The sequence below is a fragment of the Silurus aristotelis genome, assembly GCF_946808225.1.
Source record: "Silurus aristotelis genome assembly, chromosome: 20".
Lineage (NCBI taxonomy): Eukaryota > Metazoa > Chordata > Actinopteri > Siluriformes > Siluridae > Silurus > Silurus aristotelis.
In genome coordinates, this window is record NC_139593.1 from 10996894 (window position 1) to 11021752 (window position 24859).

Here is a 24859-nt window from a genome sequence, read left to right on the forward strand (position 1 = left end):
ATATATATATATATATATATATATATATATATATATATATATATATATATATATATATATATATATATATATAGTATTTATTTAACACAAAAAAATAATTGTCACCCACCTGAGAACTCAAAATCTGATGAGGAATGATGACAGATCCCCATTACAGTTTTTGAAGCTTTGTTAATTCCTCCAAAAATGCTTTCTCATATTCTGGCCCATCATCAAGCAGACCATCACAGTCCCTGGGGCACATGGCAAAGAAATTAGCTGTTAAGAAAACTGAAAGAAATGATGTGCTGAAACAACATTCGATGGGAGTGTTTTACCATGTGGTTAATATGAATGAAAGAAAAGGGTGCAGGTGTGTTTTTCCATTGCATGCAAATATAGCTGTGCATACTTGCTCTTGGCGAAGAATTCACAGATCTTATCTGAGAAGAGCTTCTGTATCGGGTCCAGCTGTGCTAAAGGTGCGAAGAAAACAAAATATACTGGGTTATTAATAGTGCCACGATATACAAAAACATAAATTCTGATTTGTTACTGTACAGCTAAAAGCCAAATAGACATTATCCTAAAGCATTTGAAAATGACAAAAATATAAAAAATTTTAAATAAGACCCAATATAAATTCTTAAATAAGTCCAAATATTTTAGTATATTTTTTCAAGGGACAATACTATAGAAATAAGACTCGGATATATTTTAGAGTAGTCAACGTGCAGCTTGTATAGCAGTACAGATTTACTGTTCTCTGAAAATAATTAAACATACAGCCATTATTGTCATAGGTATGGAGACATATTAGGCCTCTCTATCACCTTCACCTTCTGCTTCCTCAGTAAGACAGTTGTCATATTCGCGATGTGTTTGTGGTTCTTTTTTTTTTTCATTTTGGAAAACTGCCGTTCGGCCCAGTTTCTGAAGGGAGTAGCTCAGTTTCAGGGTGTTACTGATCGTCTTATAGCCGAGCCCATGTATGTGAAGAGCAACTATTCCAATTTCTTAAATCCTCAGAGTTCTTTGCCACAAGGTGCCATGTTGAACATCCAGTGTTCATTATGAGAGAATTGAACTCAAAGCACCTGCTCTAAGACAAGATATACAAATCTGTATGGGTCTGTATGGTGAATTATTTTCAGAGGACAGTAAATCTGTACTTTTATACAAGCTGCACATTGACTCTAAAATATATCCAAGCTTCACTTTTATAGTATTGTCCCTTGAGTACTTGAAGATATTTAAATGGTTTTATTTATATAAATATATATATATATATATATATATATATATATATATATATATATATATATATATATATATATATATATATATATATATATATATATATATATATGTGTGTGTGTGTGTGTGTGTGTGTCAATCAATTAAAATATGTAATTGGGATTAATCGCATAATTGTCGACTTAATTGCACATTTTTAAGTTAGAAAATAACCTTAAATTATTGAAAGACAAGACAAAATATTCCCGAAATGTTTAAATGTGATTATGATTTTTTTAATTACGGAAATCATCAGGAATCCAAATGGATCTTTTGCTATGTTTCCATAGCATTATTATAATATTTATAATATATATATTATTATAATATTATTGTTATTCTCTCTCCAAAAGTAGCATCATAAGAAATATTTAAGGCAAGATAAAGTACGAATAATAAGAATAAGCAAATGAGCACACGAGAAAAATTCCTGCTTTACTCTTTGTAACTTAGCATTTATGACTGAAAAATGCTACACGAATCCGCTAGTAATGATCGCGGCAGGTGTAAACACTGTTTTATATATTCAGCTGAATACACACTACTGCCACCTGTTGGTATGAGAGAGTTATGTTCTTTCACGCAAACGCAGAACGTACACGCACCGCTTGTTGTGTCACATGCGCCTGTCTAATAATCTTTAATAATTGCCGATGCCGATTGATTAAAAAAGTAATAATAATACATTATCTGCCCAATTAATAATTAAATCATTCCTATTATTGTTAAAAAAATTAATAAAGCTGCTTCTGTGTTTTTAATAAAAAGTGAGTAATGCTGAAGCAGGTCTGTTTTATGCACTTGTTCATCTTTAACATGTACAGTGGTCTAAACATAATGGTCCAAAAAGACCATGTGAAGTACCGTCTAAAACCTCTTGAACGCTGTGTACGCCTTTTGTCTTCAGTCCATCTTCTGCTGAATCAGCATTGGCTGGATTAGACCTCATTAAACTTACAACAGTCTCTGGTGTGGCATCTGGGCCCTTTTCTGTTGAGGCATTCATTATTTTTGGCTGAATCGTGAAAACCGCAACTTCCTCAGCAACAACTACTTGAATTGCAAAATCTTTATTTGGAGCCACCGGTGGTACGTTATGTTCGGTAAAGAGAAGCCTGTAGACTGTTTCTGCACAGCCAGTTTCTACTTCAGGAATAAGTTTATGACAGATAGTCTCTTTTTTAGGGGTCTGTAAGAAACGTGTGGTACAGGCAGAGACTATAGAGATGTTTGGAGTCGTTGGTGATTATAAGCTGCCAAGATCTTGAACAGCAAATCTGGTTGCATTGTTGATCTCCCCAGTTGGTAAGAGTGTTGGAGCAATGCCTTTAGTTTGGGAACTATTCACTTCTGATGTGGTCAATGGGGCACATATTCTCTTTGTCCTTCCAATTTTCCCTCCAGAGCACCTTCTTGCATAGGCATTATATCATTTACCTTAGAAACTGACTGAGTTCTAGCGAATGTTTCACCTTTAGGGTCACGAATGGTTTATATATCTCCATTAGGAGGTGGAGCTTCTCTAGAACTATTTACAAAAGGAGATGGTTTGGAAGATCTTTTGATAGACAGGTCAGGAGTCAGGACAGGACTTTGCTTGTCGAGAGTTTCACTGTGTCAGCAGTAGGATGGATCTTGAAGTAAGTCTCAGGAGAAAGAGCAGGGCCAGATTCAGATATTGCATGATAGGTACTTCATTATTGAAACTGTTGGAGAGATGCAAACCTTCTGTCATGTCTTCTAGTGTAACACTGAATGAGATGGAGACAGGTGGAGACACTTCTGATGATGCAGATGCTTTGGTACACAGGTTATCTTTGGTGACTAAAGGTTTATGGACTGTCTTGCCACCTTTTTTTCACAGGTGTGGTTGTTTCAAATAAATTGCCCATGCATTTATTCACTGTTGCACGGAAAGTGGGGACTGAATGTTAAGGTACTGTTTTTATTCCAGGTTTCTTGCCTGCTACAGTGTTGATGTTAGCAGAAGTAGGACCATAGAATTTGATGCAGTCTTTGTGCCAGTTTTTAAAGCGACTTCTCTAGTTAGCAAGTGATGACTGTCTTTAGCCTTTCCGGCCCTTTGCAGTAAGAGATTGGCAATATCATTTACGGTATTGGTTTTTCTACAGTAAAGAGAACAGACAGATGTTATTCAAGTATTTATGACTATCAATAAAGCATAGCATTAGACAGCTCTAATGTGCTTATTGAACATCATTCAACAGAGTCACATTAACTTACTTATGCTTGTATATCTGATTGGCTTCTTGGGATGAAAAGCTTCGGTGCTAAGAGCTGCTATGTCTGAAATGCTTATAATACTGAATGAACTTTATATATATATATATATGTACTAGCTCTGTTTACAAGAAAGTACTTTATCTATCTATGTTTACACACTATCACCTTCAAAATAGTCCCCTTGCAATGCAATAAAGCGCTCCCAGCATTCCTGCCACTTCTGGAAAATGTACTTGAAGTCTTCTTTATAAAGCATGTCAAGCACATTCTGCTATTCACACTGGATCTTCACAGAACGGCAACCTTCAAACTGGATCTTCACCTTCAGGGAGATTGCGAAGTTCACAGGAGCAAAATCTGGCTGGAGTGAGCACGGAAGTGAGATCATGTGGATTGTTCACTGATGATCACACCATGCATAAGTTGCCGAATGGCTTAGCAATTTTTGTTGGTTGAGCTCGTTTAAAGATCCAACGATGTTCTTCCACCTCTTCAAGCACTATTTAAAACACCTCAAGCAACTCATTGCAGCATCGTCTTACGTCAAAAGTCTCTGTGGCAGATTCGCCCAGTTTTTCTACGATAACATTTTTGCTCTTTGTCCATGTTTAAATCGCAGAAGTGGTAAAACACGTCATCAGAATAACAGTAACAGCAACTGTAAATGATTACACATATTACATTAACTTATTTACATTTACTGTAATCACATTTGTTATTTTCTTCTTCTTCTTTCGGCTTCTCCCATTAGGGGTCGCCACAGCGGACCAAATTTCCTCCTTTCTGATGGCTTCATCCTCTGAATTCTCCTACTGATATACCCCATGTCCCTCCTCTGCACATGTCCAAACCATCTCAATCTCGCCTCCCTCACCTTGTCTTCAAAACGTCCTACATGCACTGTCCCTCTTATAAACTCATTTCTAATCCTGTCCATCATTGTCTCTCCCAACGAAAACCTCAACATCTTTAGCTCTGCTACCTCCAGCTCCATCTCCTGTCTTTTACTCAATGCCACTGTCTCTAATCCATACAATATCGCAGGTCTCACCACAGACCTATAAACTTTCACTTTCATTCTTGCAGATACCCTACTATCACAAATCACTCCTGCCACTCTTCTCCACCCACTCCACCCTGCCTGCACTCTTTTCTTCACTTCTCTAACACACTCTCCATTACTTTGCACTGTTGACCCCAGGTACCTGAACTCCTCCACCTTCTCCACCTCTTCTCCCTGCAACCGCACCACTTCACTGCCCTCCCTCTCATTTACACACATGTACTCTCTCTTACTCCTACTGACTTTCATTCCCCTGCTGGGAGAGAAAATTGGTCGTGAGGCAATTTTTGGAGGCGTGAGAAGGTATAGGAAGTTGAAAATGTTGCCGCATTCTGGATTAGTTCCAGAACGTTGAATGTCTTTCCAAGGCAGACCTGTCAGGAGCGAGTTGCAGTAGTCCAGCCTTGAGTTGACAAGGGACTGAACAGTAGGGGAAGTGGTAGGTCAGTGGTTAAGACACTGGAATTGTGATTACATGATCATGAGGTCAAATCCCAGCGGCTCCAAGCTGCTAATGTAATTTAAAGGTGGATGAGCACCTGAGTGGTCTGTCTGGACAGACAAATTCTCCTGATGCAGTAAACTCGACATGAGTGTGTTAGATTAACAATGTGAGAAGAAAAGGAAAGTCGATTGTCCATGGTTAACACAAGTTTGCATGCGGTGACTGAAGTTATAAACAAGATCATTGTCAATAGAGAACATGATCGTGAAGATGAATCAAAAACATTTCAGTTTTGGTGCCATTAAGCCCCAGCTGATGATGATTTTCTGCTATAAGAATATTCGAATGAGCACATTAAGGTAAACCTGTAGATGGCACTCAGAGCTGCAGACACTTATACAGTGATCAGATATGAGAATTCAGCACCACTGTGGGATTTTTTCCAAGAGTAAACATTCTATTGGAAATAATTCAATATCAAAACATGAATACTTGTTTTATAATACCAGGAGTTTTGTCAGAGCGCAGTGACATTTCTGATGCACAAAGAACTTCACGTCACACCTGTATGAAATGGAGTGTGCTGTACAGAAACAGGAAAAATCCTACAGGAACATTTATGTATAGAAAATTTATAAAACCTTCTGTATTTGAATTTTTATTCTTTCCCCCGAAATCCAAGAACACTGAAGTTTTGACAGTCTTCTGTTGTCTTCAGCATCCATTCTCTATCAGACATATTTATTGGCATTGCTTTATAAAAACAGCTAAATATGTACAATTTTGATTGTACATTATTTGCAAATGAGCGACTATAGAACATTTGCAACATTTATTAAAAAAAAAAAAAAAAAAAAAAAAAAAAACACTGTTTAAGGGTAAAATAGGAAAACCTCAAAATTCACCCCTGTGGAACAAAAATCAAATTCCAGTCAACAGTTATGCATACAAACACATTAAAATTAAAAAAATGACTAATTAATTGAAAAACATTAATCTTGCATTTCCCTTTCCAGATTTAACCTGCTCTTGCATGTCACTCATTCATTTTCCTGTAGTAACCACATCTTCTAATCAACTTTTGGATTCTTGCAGTCATCGCTTTCCATGTGCTCATCTCACAATTCTGAAGTGACATATGCAAACAATGAGAAGACAACGATATTTAATAAAAAGTTTTTAGAACGAAACACCACACAGTCATTATTTTTTTGGTCCAACTGCGCTTTAATTACAACATTTAAAACAATACACTGCTTCTACATTGATAACAATATGCTGTCATCAACATAATTATTCTTCAAGTCGTAATATATTATACTCCTTTCAAAGATTTAAACACAAACACATAGGGTACCGTCGACTCGCTGGGACTCGGTAAAAAATACAGGGGAAGAGCCTACAGGTTCGTAATGTACAGAGGAAAAACAGAGAGAGTGATATGAGAAAGAAAGAGAGCTAGAGAGAGAGATAAGGGACAGACCGATTCAAGGAAAGAGTTAAAAATAACCCTTCAATGTACTCTAAATAAAATATTTCTCACACACACACACAGCATAGTAATGCTACCATTAGTACTTCATCCATCCGAACTATTCACTTTCAATTTCCGAAATGGGAAAGAAAAAAAACATATCCTAAAGAATCAGTGCATTTGTGTGAGAGCAAAAACGGGAGAAAATGGTCCTGCTCTGATCTCTGAGCTCATAAAATTACACCATTTACCATCACTTCAGGATAATTACAACTTCCTGCGTTCTCCTGCTCTGTGCCACTGTGCTATTCCATTTACAGCTCAAACAGTAAAAAAACAAACATGTACGCTACGAACCACACTCTGATACCTCTCATCTTTACAAATATAATCCAATTACAGTGTTAACCTCTACCGTCTAAACTGCTACGCTCGAAGCAGGGCTCATCGTCTAAAGAAAGGACTGGGACAGTAAAAATGATATATAAAAAAAAGAAGAAACATTAGTAATACAAAACTGATCATAAATATTAAATAGCTGATTTGAGTAGCAAAATAAAACCCATGAAAAAAAAATGGGACGGTAAGACAAAAAAAGATTTTGTACTCATACTTGGCTGTGCATGTACAGCATTTCAGAAGTATTTGACACTATTACAGGTAGAACATTAGGGTAAATAATGTGCCATTAGCAATAGAAAGGAGCTCTATGAATTTAAATCCAGTGGTATTTCTACAAGATAAAAAAAAAATAAATAAAATAAATAAAGGTGCATACACATGGATAGAAATCAACTTCAGTAATCAGTCTTGGTCACTTTGTTAATCAAATGTCCACCGCCCTTCTCAGACAAATTTCACCTTCACGCCTAGCACTCTGAAAGTGTAGGTTTCATTAACCACCAGAAGCACCCTTAAGGAAACATTTTCCCTCAAAGAGTAATTAAGAAAAAACCCACCCAGAGCTGATCACACAACAAATGTGATCTTACAGAATGAACATTTTCCCCCAAAACCAGCCTGCTGATTATGTGACGCCATTCGTAATACAACGAGAAATAAAACAACACAAATTCAAATGTATGACTGGAGTGTTCACAACGTTTCTGCTCACAAACATCTCGATACAGCAAAAACCTGGAGTCGAAAAGGACGACAAAAATTTGCATCATTACTTGTTGAACTCGGTTTGAGTTTCCATCGTTGGTAAAAAAAAAGGAATAATCCAGCATTTTACATCATAATATCCATCCACCAAATCTGTAGACTCTAAAGAAGTACTGCAGATCTGAATTTTACATTTCACTGTAGTGAGAAAAGAACAAAAAATAAAGAAATAACTCAAATCATGACTAACTTAAAAGGTATTTCTAAGTGCTGTACATCTGTAGTTCTGTGTAATAGACACTGTCTTTATATTCTTATTGCTCTAAACCTGTATTTTAGAGGAAAAACTAAAAACCCTACTATACTATAACTCCTGTCTAACAGTTAAATAAATAAAAAAGTACATAGGCTTGAATGGAAAGCCCTCATTTAAAGTTCCTCAACCTCAGCATCATCATTCCAGTACACTTTTGCTATTTATTGTGTTTGTACCTGCTTAGGAATCGATACATTGCCCAATGGCACCTGACCATTAAATTTGCTGTAATCCGGATTTAAGATTTACTCCCACTTTTCTGTTATAATACAGCAAATACACCGATCAGACACAACATTATAACCACCTGCCTAATATTGTGTTGTCCCCTTTTGCTGCCAAAATAGTCCTGATTTGTAGATCATTAACTGCATGAACTTCTTCAGCAGTTTAAGCTACAGGAGCTCGTCTGTTGGATCGGACCACACGGACCAGCCTTCGCTCCCCAGGTGCATCAGTGAGCCTCGGCCGCCCATGAACCTGTCGCCGGTTCACCACTGTTCCTTCCTTGGAGCACGTTTAATGGATACTGAGCACTGCAGACCAGGAACATCCCACAAGAGCTGATGTTTCGGAGATGCTCTGACCCATTCGTCTAACCATCACAATTTGGCCCATTTTTCCTGCTTCTAACACGTCAACTTGACAAATTGGAGAAAATGTTCACTTGTTGCCTAATATACCCCCACCCACTAACACATGCCACGATGAAGAGATAATCCGTGTTGTTCACTTCACTGCTCACAATGTCAATGTTATGCCTGATCTGTGTATTTCTCACACTTCTGGGAAAGATTTCCATTTGATTCTAGGGTTTAACTGTAGGGACTTTCAGCTACAAGAGCATTAGTGTGAGGTCTGGGGTGCAGTCAATGTTCCAGTCAAAGCTCTGTAGTTCTTCCACTCCAAAATTGTCTTCATTAAGCACATTCATGCTACAACGTGAATATTATCTCTATATTGTACTTGCAACATTAACTGTCAAGACTCCAGTGGCTGTGGTTTTGAATTTGTGTCTTATAGTCAGTCATTTTACACCTTCACACATGTCCATTATAGATGTTTTGTGTAAATGTGTTTTTGTTTTCTCACTGCACAGAAATGTACCAGACTTTTGTTGTTTCACTGTGGATAGATGTTCAGCTGAGAAACGCTGGAGTATCCCTTAAATATACATCGATAAATTATTAAAAAAAGAAAAAAAAAAAGAAGAAGAGAAAACTGAAAGAAGACTTTTACAGCTTACGCAGAGACTGACATCCATCCCCTTGTACTTCCTCTCTCTCTAACACACGCGCACACGCACACACACGTGGTGTAGGATTGTCACATTAGGCTGGTAACACAGTACAGGAGGATTTATGGAATCTAGCGTGGCGGAAGTTCACGAGGGTCAGGGTTCGTCAAACAGCTGAAGGTCGAGTCTGACCACTATCTCTCCTGTAGGGACCTCGTGTAAAAGAAGCCTCTTAGTGATCGGACCTTTTGAACCCTGATCCTTTTTAATGTCCGCCAGACGAATCTCTGTCCTGCCCAGGAAATCTGTACACACACAGAGAAGATAATAATTATTTATATTTAATTAAAATATCATTTAAATAGAGATTGCACCGTATTAGAGCAATAAAAAAAAACTGATGGTTCAGATAACGGATGCTGTAAATATTTAAATACACTATATGGATAAAAAATATCCAGACACATGACTTTTTTAAAGCCATTTGGTTCTTCCCCAAACTGTTACCACAACGTTGTAAAGGATCTCTTTGTGTGCGGTAACAAAACTTTCCCTTCATATGAGAAGATCCAAACCTGTTCCAGCATGACAATGCACAAAGCCAGCTCCATTATAGTGGAAGATTTCGCTATAGAGCTCAGGCCCTATTGAACATCTTTGGGACGAATTAGAATGCTGACTGCACCCCAGACCACCTCAACTCACCTACATCAGTATCTGACTTTACTAACACCCTTGTGGATGACTGAGCACAAACCTCCACAAGCACACATAATCTAGTGGAACATCTTTCCAGAAAAATGAAGGTTATTCTAACAGCAAATGGGGACTGAATGTGGAATAGGATGCTTGAAAAGCACATACGATTCTATGGTTAGGTGTCCACAAACTTTTGTCCATAGTGTATAAAGTAGTGGTGCAACGGATCACAAAACTCATGGTTCGAATCACATTATGTTTTTTGAGGCATGGAGCAGCAAAAGAATAAAAACATAAATAAAATAAAAAAGAGGTGAGGAGACTAATATAATTTGGTTTCCATTTATTAGAAAAAAATTTACAGAAAGGAGATGCTTATATACTCAAAACATTCATTTTATGGCAATTTTAACTGTGAAGTACTTCAGGTAAACGAAACATTTTAAATTTAAAATTTAAACATTTTTAACAACAAACAAACAAACAAATCTAACTGTAGTAAGCAGTAATAGATTATGGATGGGGATTATGTATAGTAAGTAGATTAGAGATAAAATCATGTCAGTTATATATGTGGTTATATATATGTGCAGCTCACCATCTGGAGAGAACTGGTCCCTTTCAAACACAGTTATACACAGAACATCCTGTTCCAGGTCCTTGATAAAAAACTGGCAGTTAGAGTTCCACTTGGGATTTAGTGTGTCCTGCATTGTCTTAGTGATGTGGCATTGTGATCCCATTGTCACCTCACAGTATGGATTACTCTTACCTAACACACACACACACACACACACACACACACACACACACACACACACACACACACACACACACACACACACACACACACAGTAGCAACACCAAAATACAAAGTAATTACCATTAAATAGATAGATAGATCTAGAGCTGGAAATCGAGAGATGGAGAAAGATAGAAAGAGAGACAGAGTAGAGATGGAAAGAAAGAAAGAAAGAAAGAAAGAAAGAAAGAAAGAAAGAAAGAAAGAAAGAAAGAAAGAAAGAAAGAAAGAAAGAAAGGAGAGAAAAAGAGAAAGAAAGAAAGAAAGAAAGAAAGAAAGAAAGAAAGAAAGAAAGAAAGAAAGAAAGAAAGAAAGAAAGAAAGAAAGGAGAGAAAAAGAGAAAGAAAGAAAGAAAGAAAGAAAGAAAGAAAGAAAGAAAAAGAAAGAAAGAAAGAAAGAAAGAAAGAAAGAAAGAAAGAAAGAAAGAAAGAAAGAAAGAAAGAAAGAAAAAAAGAAAGAAAGAAAGAAAGAAAGAAAGAAAGAAAGAAAGAAAGAAAGAAAGAAAGAAAGAAAGAAAAAAAGAAAGAAAGAAAGAAAGGAGAGAAAAAGAGAGCTGGAAATCAAGAGATGGAGAAAGATAGAAAGAGAGACAGAGGAGAGATGAAAGAAAGAGAAAAGAGGAAAAATAGAGAAATGTAAAAAGAAACAGAGGAGAGAAGGAAAGAGAGACAGATCAGAGATGGAAAGAGAGACAGAGGAGAGATAAAAAAGGGAGAAAGAGAGAGATGGAAAGTGAGAGAGTAGAGATAGAAAGAGAGAAAGAGGAGAGATAAAAAGGGAGAAAAAGAGAGATGGAAAGAGAGAAAGAGGAGAGAGGTTCCTACCATGAGAGCGGCAGGGTTTCAACTCAATTCCTTCTACAATGTTGACCATCAGCCTTCCAATGCCTGTAGCTCTCTGAGACCGAACTACACACACACACACACACACACACACACACACACACACACACACACACACACACACACACACACACACACACACACACACACACACACACACACACACACAGAGAGATTTCACTATTCGGTGTTTGTTGGATGAACAGTTTGCAGTTTGTTTTTAAACACCTGTCTCTGTCTTTAATGTTACATATCTCAATGATGTCAAAGAAATGTACGGTAGCCTTGGGGGGTTAAAGGAAATGTAAAATTGTGTGTGACTTGTTTTATAACAAAATGTAGACTATTTTAAAAGGTATTAGAGTACATCATAACCAATTCATCCTAAGTAATTTAACTAGGATTATGGTCTATGGTTATGAATTTATATCATTTAACAATTTAGCAAAATCTAAACATGTACAAGGCTCAGAACTGTTAACAAATACAGCAAATTGCAGACACTACGGTCCAGTTATATTTTACTTAACACTAACATAACACACAACTTACCCAGATAAGCTTTCTCCCTTTTCTTCTTCTCGGTTTCAATAAAGAGCTCAGAGGCAGCCTTGATCTTCTGCACCCATGCAGTCCTGGGAGGAAGAATCAGATAACAGATCTCAGCCAATCAGCACAGATTAATTACTAAATGTTTAAAAGTCTATTGGTGAAACAAACTTGGGTGGAATTAGTTTGGGTTTTGTTCTTTGTTCATTCTTGAACCAAGCATCAAGAACAAATCTCGGCTGATTGTGTGATTTGCCGTCCTACACTGCAATTCAGATACATTTTTAATAATATGCATGCATGGCTATACTGTAGGTGTGTGTGTGTGTGTGTGTATACCTCTCATTGATGCTCTCCGCCCGTATGGTGTACACCCTGTCTATGTGTGATATATGAAAGATGGGCTCGTCTCCAGAGGGATCTGTAGGGAGCTTCACCAGAACCTCATTCAGGAAAATGGGCTGTAGAAACCAAGAAATCAGTCATGGACAGGCAAATCAAATCCTTAGTGTAGTAGATCCCAAAAGAAATTGCCTTTTTTTTTTTTATATAAGAAGCTCGAAGCGGGCCAAACCTAAACACCAGCATGAAGGTGAGAAGAAAAATGGTCTGGGATGAGATTTAAACCCTTGATTTTTTTCCCCCAACAGCATGCTTGGTCTGTCGCAGAAACTGACTTGGGCCGGATTGACTACCAGTATTAGTGTGGAGATTTAAATGATTTTAAATGTATTTAAAATAATTAATTATGCCTCCTAAAGCCAGATGAGTTTATTATTTTGTTATGCACTGTACAGAGAAATGAGCATAATTTTTCCAAGAGAGATATAGTCAATTAAAAGAGCATTATTACAATTAAATTATTTCATATTCATTGCTATTAAAATCAAAACATTTACTTACGTATGCGTATTTGGATTGTGGGTGGATCTAATTAAAAATTTGGTTATTTTGAATAACTAGAAATCGACTGATAGTGGATTCTACTGATACCAATAGCTAGGTCCGGATCGGATAACCGATGAATCAACTAATAGTTTTTTAAAAATGATTCTGGATATAAAAACAAACAAAAAAAAATTCCATATAAAATAGTACTGAACTTTATTACACAAAAAAAAAAAGGACTGAATCAAAAAAAAAAAAAGGGTGCTAAAGTGTAAAAAAAAAAAAAAAAAAAAAAAAAAAAAAAAAAAAAAGAATATATTTAATAATAAATAAAATTATATTAATAATAAATTAAAAAATAATAAATATGATATTTATTTTTGATTCGCCTCCAGGGGCCGCTCTCATAATGACAGTGGACGGGAAGCCGGAAAAACTATCGGTATGGAGATTTTCTGATAGCCGTTAGTTTCAGCAAATCAACTATCGGCGCATTGACCTCTATTAATAACTACGTTTAGTTTGGGGAAACCTGCTTTAATACTATAGTAAACAGTCACTCGACAGCAGCACTTCTAAGGACAACTGCATGGTAATCATGGCAAGATCCCAAAACCATACCGTTTTATACATGCGATACTGCAGATGAGACTTGGTGCTGAACACTTTGTCGGAAACCGAGGAACCCAGTGGCCTGATGACCTGCGTCAAGAGCAGGAAGTCGTTAAAGAGGAAGCCATAAAGCTCTTTGTTGCTCTTGGCCTTGTAGAGCTTTCCGCTGTGCAGGAACTTGCGAGGTCCCAGGCAGTTGGTTACAGAGTTAAATACCAGTTGCTGAAACAAAGGCAATCAAACATTATGTCAAAACCTTGAGTCTGTCCATAAGTATTCGGACACTGTTCCACCCCCCTTCAGCTTAATGATTAGCTCCTTCACTTGCATGGGCACTTCTCTGGACCGCATACTGACATACAGCTACTGTACCAAATGCAAATGCAACAATGAACTCCAGACCTTCTTATAAGAATCAGCTTATCAGCCAAGTGTCCAATTTATTATTAAGCTATACAAAAAAAAAAAAAAAGGAAATGTAATTCCTGTTAATGTAATGATGATAAAAATTAATAAAAGCTGACAGTATAAACTTCAATCACATCATTTTAAATCCATTGTGTTAAAGTACAGAGGCAAAAATTTATTCCATTACTGTACTTACAAGATACTTATACCGATTGGGCATAAAATTATGACATTGTGATTGGTGAAGTTAATAAAACTGATTATCTTTTCATCAAGGCATCTGTGAAAATATTATGGGGTATAATAGGCAACATGGACCATTTGTCCTCAAAGTTGACGTGTTAGAAGCAGGAAAAATGGGCAAGCGTAAAGATTTGAGTTTCACAAGGTCCAAATTGTGATGGTTAGGTGTCAAAGCATCTCCATAACTGCAGCTCTTGTGGGATGTTCCTGGTCTGCAGTGGTCAGTATCTATCAAAAGTGGTCCTTACCTCAGACAGCCCCTCACACTGCACATGTGCTTGGATCCACTCTAGGCGGTCAGAGTTCTCCTTCTCACGCACGCCCTCGTTCACCTGTGAGCAGAGCTCTTCAGCCTTCTCCAGAGCCTGCCGCAAGTGGCTGTGGTCCGGGTGGCTTTCTGGAGTGTTTTCCAAAATCTAATCGGAATCAGAAATTATAAACAGTAATGCAGCAATACTCAATGTAATGAGGTGTTCGTGGAAAGATGATAGATATATAGATAGATAGATAGATAGATAGATAGATAGATAGATAGATAGATAGATAGATAGATAGATAGATAGATAGATAGATAGATAGATAGATAGATAGATGCGAAAAAATATTTCTGACTGAATAAGAAGAAGCTGGTTTATTTTTTCAGAAGGAATTCCCCCCCAAATGAACTTCACAATCAGTAGTATGCAGCGAATCAAACAGAAAGAATGTTGCACAATAACAATGTAGAGCAGATTGTTAAATTCTTGCCTGTATGTTTTCTTACATTTTTGATGATAAGAGGATAGCGTGTGACTCTCTGCATGGGCTTGAGAAGGAAACTCGACAAAGGCATTCCTTTACACCGAGGATCCATGGCCAGCCTCTGTAACACACAAAAACACACTTGCATTTGGTGTTTTAACCAAGAAATTGGCAAAACAGACATTTTACCATGAGGTAATTGACTGATTTCTGCTATAAGGACATTTAAATGACATGCCAGCCTGCAAGCCAGTTTGCGTTTACCTTAACAAAGTCCTTGAAATCGGGCACCTCGTCCGTCTTCTGCTGGATGAGAGTAGCACCGTTGAGCTGACAGCTGCAGAAGCGGATGTAGGGCTGCATGTGGGGTAGTTGGGCTGTTAGTATGTCACCAATCATCTTTACAGGCATGCGTTCGCCCGACATCTTCTTTCTTACCCGCAATGCCCTGCAGGAGAGAAAAAAAAAATACATATCTGTCAGCATCTCCATGTCAGTGTAAGAAAGTAGACAAGAAACAAAGGCTTTGAAGGATGTTTGAAATAACACTACTCTTTGTGGTTCCATTATTAGGGTATCAATAATAGGAAAAGTCTTGCAGAATTGTTCATTTAATAACACCCTACACAGGAGTCTTCTGACCTTAAACACCCCCAATTCAAATAACTTAAAGACCAGGTTTAAATAGCTTTTCCAGAACAAAAATCTATGAAATGTTCTCAACCACAGTTATACACCTCTGATATAAAAACACATCTGAATCTAAATGCTCTTGGAGACCCCACACTACTGCATTATAGCCGATTTAAGATGAGAGATTCATAAGTTGATGATGAAGCAGCAGAGATCATACTTCAGCAGTTTGATGTTGCACATGATGAGCTCCTTCCAGTTAACAAAGATCATGGCCACCTCTTTCTCAGTCAGCAACTCTGACTCCAGCAGAGGTTTCTGGAAGGTCTGAGAGGCATAAAGAGCAGAAACAATTACTCTAATCTACACCGATCATGCAAAAGATTATGACATTGAAACATTATGACAGGTAAAGTGGAAAAACACAGATTATCTCATCATCATGACACCAGTTAGTGGATATATTATGGGATATATCAGGCAGCAAGTGAACATTTTGTCTTCAAAGTTGACGTGATAGTGGCAGGAAAAATATGCAAGCGTAAGGATTTGAGTTTTACAAGGGCCAAATTGTGATGTCTAGACGACTGTCAGAGCATCTCCACAACATCAGCTCTTCAACAGACAGGGTCATGTGCAGTCAAGGCTCATTGATGTGGGGAGCGAAGGCTGGTCCGTGTGGTCCGATCCAACGGATGAGCTCCTGTAGCTCAAAAATAAGTTAATGCTTTTGATGCTCGACGGGTTCAGAACTGTTTTGGCAGCAAAAGGGGAACCAACACAATATTAGGCAGGTGGTCATAATGTTTTGCCTGATCAGTGTAGGTGTTACAAGTAAATTTGTATACGAATGGTGTATGCACGCTCTTACAGGGCTGAATGAGCTAGAAGCTGAAACAGTAAGGAAGAAAAGAGGCAGGTTTTCAACCACAAAGAGCAAGAAACAGGAAGAAACGCAGTGGAAAGAATGGAATGAAAGGACGGCTGAATAGAGGAAGGATGAAACGGAAGGAGAGGAAGAACAAAAAGAAGGACTCATTAATGGGGGAAAAAAGAGAATATAAAAGTAGAGTGAAAGAATTAGAAAAGTAACATGGAGAAAAAAAGGCAAGTAAAAAATGAATTTAAAGTAGGACAGAGAAAATCGAAACACTGGGAGTTTGAGAGAAAAGAGAAGACGGGGGAAAAAAAATTCACAAAAAATTTAAAGTAAATGTAGAAAATGAAGACTGATGGATGGATCCTGATGATGTTATAGACACTCTAACCAATTATGGATGGTCATGAACTCCTGTATAAGAAAATGGGCAAAAAGTGCTTTCCTCAGAAAGTGTTGTGCAGGAGTTCAGAAAGATGTAATTGGCTTGCCGCAAAAAGTCTAAAAAAAGATGCATATCTATAGTGTAGATGGAAGTATAATAAAAATTTGTAACATCTGGAATAAGAATACAGTTGTCCTCTTGTAAGCATTGTAATTATGATGACAAATGCCCAATGTGATTTCACAAGTCTACCCGAGTTATTACAGCTTACAAGCTCATTTGCATAACTTTCAGCATACACAAGAGCTTACCTCAGTGACTAACTGCAGGTCGTTGACGTAGTTCTCCTCTGTGACGATGAGCTCATGGATGTAGCCTTGCCTTTTCCTCTCCATCGGGGTCAACATATCGAGCAGGTGGAGGTCAGCACACCCTGCAGACAGGGTAAAGGTCACTACTGGCATCTTCTCGGAGTACGGTACTGAAATCTTACATCAGCCTGAAATCTATGTCTACCATAAATAAATGTTTAGCTTCAAGTTTCTCTCATATATCATTCTTAATACAGCAATATTATACGTTATATTGTGTACAGATGAAATACAAAATCAAATGCAAGTGCTTACAATAGGCTGAATAGAGATACACAATCAAGCAAAAGCAAAAACACCACCAAAGTTTGGTTTAATAGAATAAATAAAAATAGAATAAAGAAAGTACACAAGTGCACCATTGCCATGGAGTTCTTTAATGGTTACACGTTATTTTCTATAAACATAACATGCCACTTTTATTAAAGCTAAGGATCGGATATGACTTTCAGTTGTACATTCAATCGATTTACTTGTTTCATAAAATGCTGCATTTCTCCAAGTGCAACGGTTTTGGATTTTGTTGTCCCGAGTGTTGAAAACCAAAGAAAAACCGAAACGGATTTCCTGAACAGTATGATGTGAAATCGTATGAGAAGCCTGTTGTGCTTCCAGAGTCCAAGTTCTTTCATGTGTACCAAAAAAAAATAGAAATAAAAAAAAAAAACTCCAAGTTGAATAGAGATTAAGGGCATGATGAACAAATCCAAAGAGTCTATAGTAAGCAGCATACTTTAATACTTTTACACTAGGAGGGGGAAAAAAAAAACAACAAAACAAAAACGAGGTGGTGAGAGAAAATAAAACAAAAATCCCATTAGACTGATAACAGAAGTGACATTTTCAGTTCATCCACTTTAAAAGATATTACAATACTGCCATGTGATACAAAACAAGCAACCAAAAAAATTAAAGTTGATATGGTACAACCAGTACAATAAAGTTTTAAGCATAAATTAATGTCATGCCTTTCTTAAGAAGCTGAAGAAAAAAACAAACAAACAAAAAAAACCAAACAAACAAACAAGGGTTTACGAGCCTAAGGACTTCTCTTACATTACACCCCTTTATCAGCTGTAAACATTTTTAATTCATTACCATTTAAGATTAGTAAGTAAGTGTCATGTTTCTACATCATTATTAGTTCGCTTGTGTTTCTGACGGTGGGGCTCACACTTCATAAGAATGTTCAATTGCATTTGGTGAATTATCTATTTCGAAATACTTAAAAGGGAAAAGCGCACATTCTAAGCTGCGCGTTTTAAAAAAAAAAATGCAGAGTTACGGTTTCTTATCGTTATAAAAATAGAATGTAGCCGTTTAAGCAACTTCACACACAAGTTCGACCCGACCTCGGCGATCCAAAAATAAATCCGAAAAAAAAATAAAAAATAAATCAAGTGTATATAAACAGAGGAAAGTATAGATACAAAACTATTCGATCTACACCGCCAAACAATTCTACAAGAAATGAACATGTTGAAACCTCAATGGGGAGACTGCGGTCTTTACATATCCAACATAAAGTGTGTCTCTGTGTGTATACTCGTATACATACATGCTGTACCATTCTTGCTAAGTGGCAGTTGTGCAGTATTTGGTTTGAAACACCAGTTTATCAACCATGTCACACAACACTGTAAAAGAAATGAACTGAACAAAACAGTGAAAAAACACACACACACACGCACACGCACAAAAAAATTATAAAATAAACTAATGAGCAACAATGCAAACAACCAATGCTTGGGTATGAGCATGTGACAAACAATGACACGGATGCATGTGATTGGATGAATAGAGAAGTCCCATCCTGCCCATCAAAATCACTGACAGCACCTACGTCTTTTATTTAGAATACACACACAACAGCCATGAGGGCCATCTTCATGACCGATACTCGGGTCCTGTTGTGTTTTTAATCAAAGAGTTTTACTTACTTTGATCAACAGACATGAATAAAAGGAAAAGAAATACATATTAACCATAAAAAAAAAAAAAAAGGAAATCATTCAAATATGTGGTGTCGTAAACCCACTTGAGTTTGTATGACAGGTATGATAAGATACAGGTCAGTTATGACACATATGTATATGTTTACCAGGTCACCATACATGAATAGTGGGTCTTTCTGTGGTGCTGTGGGGCCAATGAGGGGGAAGGGGGTGGGGCTTGGGAAGAGCAAAAAAAAAAAAAAAAAAAGGCAACTGTTAGTGAGTGGGCGCCGCTTAACACCAAATGGTAGGAGGAGCCTAACGTTAAATGGTTGTGATTTGAATTTCATTAGCGAAGCTACAGAATAAGATCACAGAAAGCCACAAAAGGACCCACTATCCAGCAACCACACATATGGTTATAGTCCATATATATTTCCACACTGTTAATTTATTCAGTGTTAAAGATTTTATTTATTATTAGCATCAAGCATTCTGTTTAAATGCAAAGAATGCTGCTTGGCAATTTTATATATATATATATATATATATATATATATATATATATATATATATATATATATATATATATATATATATATATATAAAAATTTTTTTTTTCCTTTCTTTTTTTTCTTTTGTGAGTGTCTACGGTTCTGAATACTGATCTTAACAACTGCGCTTTCTGCAGTAATCGGGATTCGTTTCTTCTGGCCACAAAGCCAGCTGAGAGGGGCAGTCACATGACCAATGTGAGGGGGTTCCATCTCCCATCATCCCGCTGGGCAGTGTATAGGGGATAGTGGGTCGCTTTGAGGACTTTCAAGGCTGAGTGGGAAATGGGCAACATAAGAATCCTAGAAAGAGGAAAACACAGCACATAAGCAAAAAAACTAAGTAAAAAACAAACAAACAAACAAACAAAAAAAATCAGGGTTTTAAAAAAAAAAAAAAAAAAGGAAAATGAACAAAGAACCACAATGTGCAAACAGTACAAGCTTGGACGACTAAGAATGAACACAGGAGGTCTTACAAGACAACACAGCATGCAGGTGTGAAGACTTAAAGAGAGAGAGAGAGAGAGAGAGAGAGAGAGAGAGAGAGAGAGAGAGAGAGAGAGAGAGAGAGAGACAGAGAGACAGAGAGAGACAGAGAGAGACAGAGAGACAGAGAGAGAGAGATAGAGACGAAGAGAGACTACACATTTACACTATACAACATGCAAATGAGGAGATGCTGCAGGCAGGAGGGAAGTGGGATTGTTAGTGTGGTCGGGGAAGAGGATCAGACACTGGCATAAACATAAGCCGACCCTCTATAAAGGTCAGGGAACCCATTAAACCCATTAAACCATAACGTTGCGAATTAACGAGTTAAGAACATTCCTTATAGAAATCTAAAACGTTTTTAATAAAGTCTTACATCCTTTGGGGGAAAGTGAATCGTCCAAACAAATTTATAATTTCTTTTATTACAAAACATGATGTCATCAGTGTTTACAGTGGGCAGGATCGAGAGAATTAGTGTGTGAAAGTAGAGGAACGGAGTATGATAAAGACAGAGATAATGGCTGTGTTCAGACAGAGAGCTCATTCTGGCATAGGAAGTATTTTCTACAGTCCGAGTTGAGATTTTTTTATTTCTTCCTTTAAAATGTTGTGTTTTTGTCCCTGTGATTCGATGTGTAGAGTGTCTGAAAGTTAGGAAAAATATAGATCAATACATTCAGTGCCCTATAGGATGATTGGCACCTTTGAAGAACGTATGCAGATGTCCACGATTGAAATACTGAAATTGAATTCAAATGTTTTGGATTGTAGTGAAGAGTTCAACTGATTCTGAAGCATCCGCAGGAAAAGTACAGGAAAATAAAAAAAAATTGATTACGAGCTCTTTCCTTCCTTCACCAGCATCCATTAACTGGCAGATCAGACGGGTCCTGACAAATTCTTACAGTTCCAAATATGGCTTTAATTGTAAGTTTTATATCTAAAACAGGTTCCTGAATGTATTTTTATGTTAATTTATTCAAAATACTTTGATCTTGACAAATCTTTTTTTTTTTTATAAAACCTGCAAAAAATTCATTTAGTTCAAATAAAAGAGATTTAAAAGTGTCAATATAAAATACATAACTAATCTCTCCTGTTGACTGTGTGGAAAGTATTTTTATTGTATGCATTTTATTTTATACAATACATTTTTTGCTCACTGAGGGAGGGGTGCTAATCATTTTGAAGGGCACTGTAGTAGCAAACCTAAAGTTAAAAAAATAAATAAATAAAAAATAAATAAAATCACCTGAGTACCTGAGCCTGGACCTTGCACTTTATTTGTGTAAACGTTTTTTTATTTTTTTTTTATTTACTGATTTAATAATATTTTTACCACCGTAACTGAACAATCACTGTAATACATACCTGCCATTATCATAACAACCAGCATGGATATGCGAGCAAATGGACTACAGTTCGAGCAAAAAAATCTGATTTGGTCACATCTAATTAAAAATAAAACCGATTCGCCCTGCTGTGAGAACAAAGCCATCGATAACTAGAAAGAGAAAGAAAACAGACAAGAAGAAAAAAAAAAAAGGAAAAAATTAAAAATAAAAAAAACAGAAAGAGAGAATATTTATTTATACTTACATTGCTGGCTGGGGTCCGTGTCGGTGGTCAGTTTGACATAGTTCGAAGGGAAGAGACCAATGGAACCGTTCAGCTCGCCTTTCCACCAATCAGGATCCTCTCTGCTCAGCACGTTAATGATCTGTCCCTTCCCAAAGGGCAACTCGTCATCGTTTTGAGCCGTGTAGTCGTACATGCCGATCACCTGGCACACTGAACATACAAACAGCACACATTTGAAGGGCAACTCTTATGAATTCTCCGTGTAAACCAAACACCTTAACCCCATATTGGTCCCTTCTGACTTTAAACAAAAGTATGAATTATACAAAACTATAAAGAATTATACAAAAAAAAAAAAAAAAAGACATCAACATAGGATGAAGACAGGGTTTAATGCTGGGGCCGCAAATGTTTTATTCCTGTTCTGTTTTTTTTTAAATCACAAAGCCACTAATCTACATGGCACTAATTAGAGTTGACTGAAAATAAAGCCCTGTGAAGGTGCAGATGAACAGGTGGGTTTTCCAGTAGACTAAAAATTCTATTTTATTAATTTAATTTTACATCCTGATTTCACAGCAGTAGAACAAACAAAAACTGATTTATCTGTCCTCATACAGAACTTCAAGCAAACAGCTTACCATAATTTCCGGACTATTAAAGCCGCACCCACTGAATTTTACAAATATTTTTATTTTTAACATAAATAAGGCGCACCTGTCTACACTAATGTACTTTACACAGGCTTTAAAGAAAGACACGTTACACACGGTGTAACTGGTGAAATATGTTGCGCTTCCTTTAGGAGCATAGCGGTATTTTGGGAATCGCCTGCCACTGCATTTTTCCGCTATTACTGCATGCGTTCAAGACGAGGATTATGTCCTTAATATTTTCTGATGCTGATTTTTAAGTTTCTTTGACTAACCCGTAACGCTGTTGCCAAGAAAAATAAAAAAGCACGAGTTTTGGAAACCTGTCTGTGTTCATATGATTTCTGTTGCAACTGGAGTTAGCGAGCTCTCCCTTCACCCAGACTCAACGCGTTACAACGGCATGTATCTAAACAGTAGCCGACCAAGAAAGTCATTGTTCGCTGTCTTCCTCCTTCCTTTCACAACTATTTCTCTCGGGAGTTGATCTTTTGTCATCGTCATGCGTTTAAAAAAAACCTTATTTTCCTTTGATGCCTTGCAGCTCAGAACACAGGTGAGGTGCTTTTTTTCGTTTCCGTTCGGAAATTTCATTAGTCTAATTTTATGTCACTCAGTTTTTTGGCTTGAAGTTTGTGAAACCGGGAAAAACCCAGGAAAAAAATTAGCCACTTCGTTGTTTAAGCCGCGGGGTTCAAAACGTGGGAAAAAAGTAGCGGCTTATAGTCAGAAAAATACGTATATGGCTGTGGTTAATAAAAATAAATAAATAAATAAACATTTAGCCAATATAATAAAACCGAATAAAACTGTTTATTATAAATCTGTACCACTGCTATGTAATATCACCATTGCATATCACATTACATTTATTAACCCTGCAAAATAAGATAAGGATGCGTAAAGATGCCTTCATCATATCAGATATAAAAGAAGTGCTGTTGCTGCAATGAGCTTTTAATTATTTCTAAATACTACACTACCTTTAATTTAAAGACGGAGCAAACGCTTAGGCATTAAAGAGATTACGCAGACTAACCTACACTTTCTGCGATGATTTAATAGAATATTATAGCTAGACACTGCGATCTGCAGTATTGCTGCATACATCTTTTTCTCTTTGTCTTGTAAATCTTGTAAAATGTAAATCATCGTCATGTTATTGTGACAACAAGACATAAATTTGGTCATTTCATTTTTTTTGAGTAACACTGAGATACTGTTTTGTGTCTACACTAGGGGTAGAACTGTATTCGTAACAAAATCCTTTTTACACACGCAACATAGTAACAATCTGAGTTCCCTCAGGAGCGTGTTAAGTGTCCGATCGCAAGTTTCAGTCTCCGCTTTGCAATTTGAGTGCATTTTTCAAATTTGAATAATTATTAAACTTGAAAACATACACAACAATGCAAGCGGTGTAAAAAAACAAAAAACAACAGTTAGCGATGTGTCTGTGACTGTGGCTACTCACTCCGTACTGGAAATACGATTTGTTGTGCGCATGCATGAAAAAAATTTAATAATAATCATAGCGCTAACTTCCTGGTTAGCGGCTAACGCTAGGGATTGTTTTTTGTTTTATGTTCAAATTCCACACATCAAAAGAGTGAATAATTGAAGAAGGGAAGGAACGAAGACATTTGTTAAAGCATGCTGAAATCAGAACTGCTGAGTAGATCATATCTTCAGAAAATTAAATATTAAATTTAAAACACTCACGTCTGTGTTACCCAAATGGGGTCTAACAAATGTAAACTATTTTATAAAATGTTTCTATTTATTACATTTCACTTAATTTGTGCCAATTAAACAAATTAATCAATTAATTCAATATAATAAAATGTTTATCGCATTAATTTTATTTTTATATATATTATCTAAAAAATTATAAAATTGTTTTAAAAATGTAAAATGTTCAAATGTTGAACACAAATTTTAATAATAATAAACTGTGTCAACGACAAGCAATTTTATGTTTTGCATTTCTTCTCCCCCCCACCATTAAATTTGTCATTGATTTTTGTCATATATGAACTCATAGTTTTGGCTGCAGGATTCATTCTTAAAGAGAAAATAATAATGATAATAATGATAATGATAATAAAGATGATAATAATAATAATAATAATAATAATTTAAAAAAAGGTCCATTGGGATTCCAGTTAAGTTTGTATGTACCTGCGTTTGGTGTGGGCAGTTTGGGTGGAGTTGGTTCAGTGGGCGTGGTCTTACTGGTGCTTGGGCTTAAGAGTTTCACATAATTAGCTGGGAACCAGCCGATCTGGCGCTTCTTCCCTCTCGCCTAGGTATAAAAAAAAAGTACAAGACATCAATTTTCAGACACAAGACAGTAAAACTATATTTATATTTAATATAACTATATTTATAGGAACAAAATTGCGCTGTTTCTTTTTTCATACCCTGTATC

The 24859-nt window shown here is 36.6% G+C and overlaps 2 protein-coding genes across 2 annotated transcripts in view; both read right to left on the reverse strand.

The window, feature by feature from the left end:
- Window positions 1-24859, reverse strand: part of setd4 (SET domain containing 4) — a 493820-nt gene that overhangs the window by 406126 nt on the left and 62835 nt on the right. The window lies entirely within an intron of this gene.
- The window catches only part of itsn1 (intersectin 1 (SH3 domain protein)), a 54077-nt gene continuing 35451 nt past the window's right edge, over window positions 6234-24859 (reverse strand). The window contains exons 30-44 of the mRNA XM_083523052.1: window positions 24610-24733; window positions 21794-21985; window positions 17152-17273; window positions 15799-15905; window positions 15210-15393; window positions 14968-15066; window positions 14453-14620; window positions 13563-13775; window positions 12393-12514; window positions 12057-12139; window positions 11487-11570; window positions 10459-10632; window positions 8631-9466; window positions 8388-8565; window positions 6234-8231 (exon numbers count right to left, since the gene is read on the reverse strand). Coding sequence (XP_083379178.1) covers window positions 9318-9466; window positions 10459-10632; window positions 11487-11570; window positions 12057-12139; window positions 12393-12514; window positions 13563-13775; window positions 14453-14620; window positions 14968-15066; window positions 15210-15393; window positions 15799-15905; window positions 17152-17273; window positions 21794-21985; window positions 24610-24733 — 1821 coding nt within the window. The 3' untranslated portion in view covers window positions 6234-8231; window positions 8388-8565; window positions 8631-9317. The remainder of the gene's footprint in view (window positions 8232-8387; window positions 8566-8630; window positions 9467-10458; window positions 10633-11486; window positions 11571-12056; window positions 12140-12392; window positions 12515-13562; window positions 13776-14452; window positions 14621-14967; window positions 15067-15209; window positions 15394-15798; window positions 15906-17151; window positions 17274-21793; window positions 21986-24609; window positions 24734-24859) is intronic.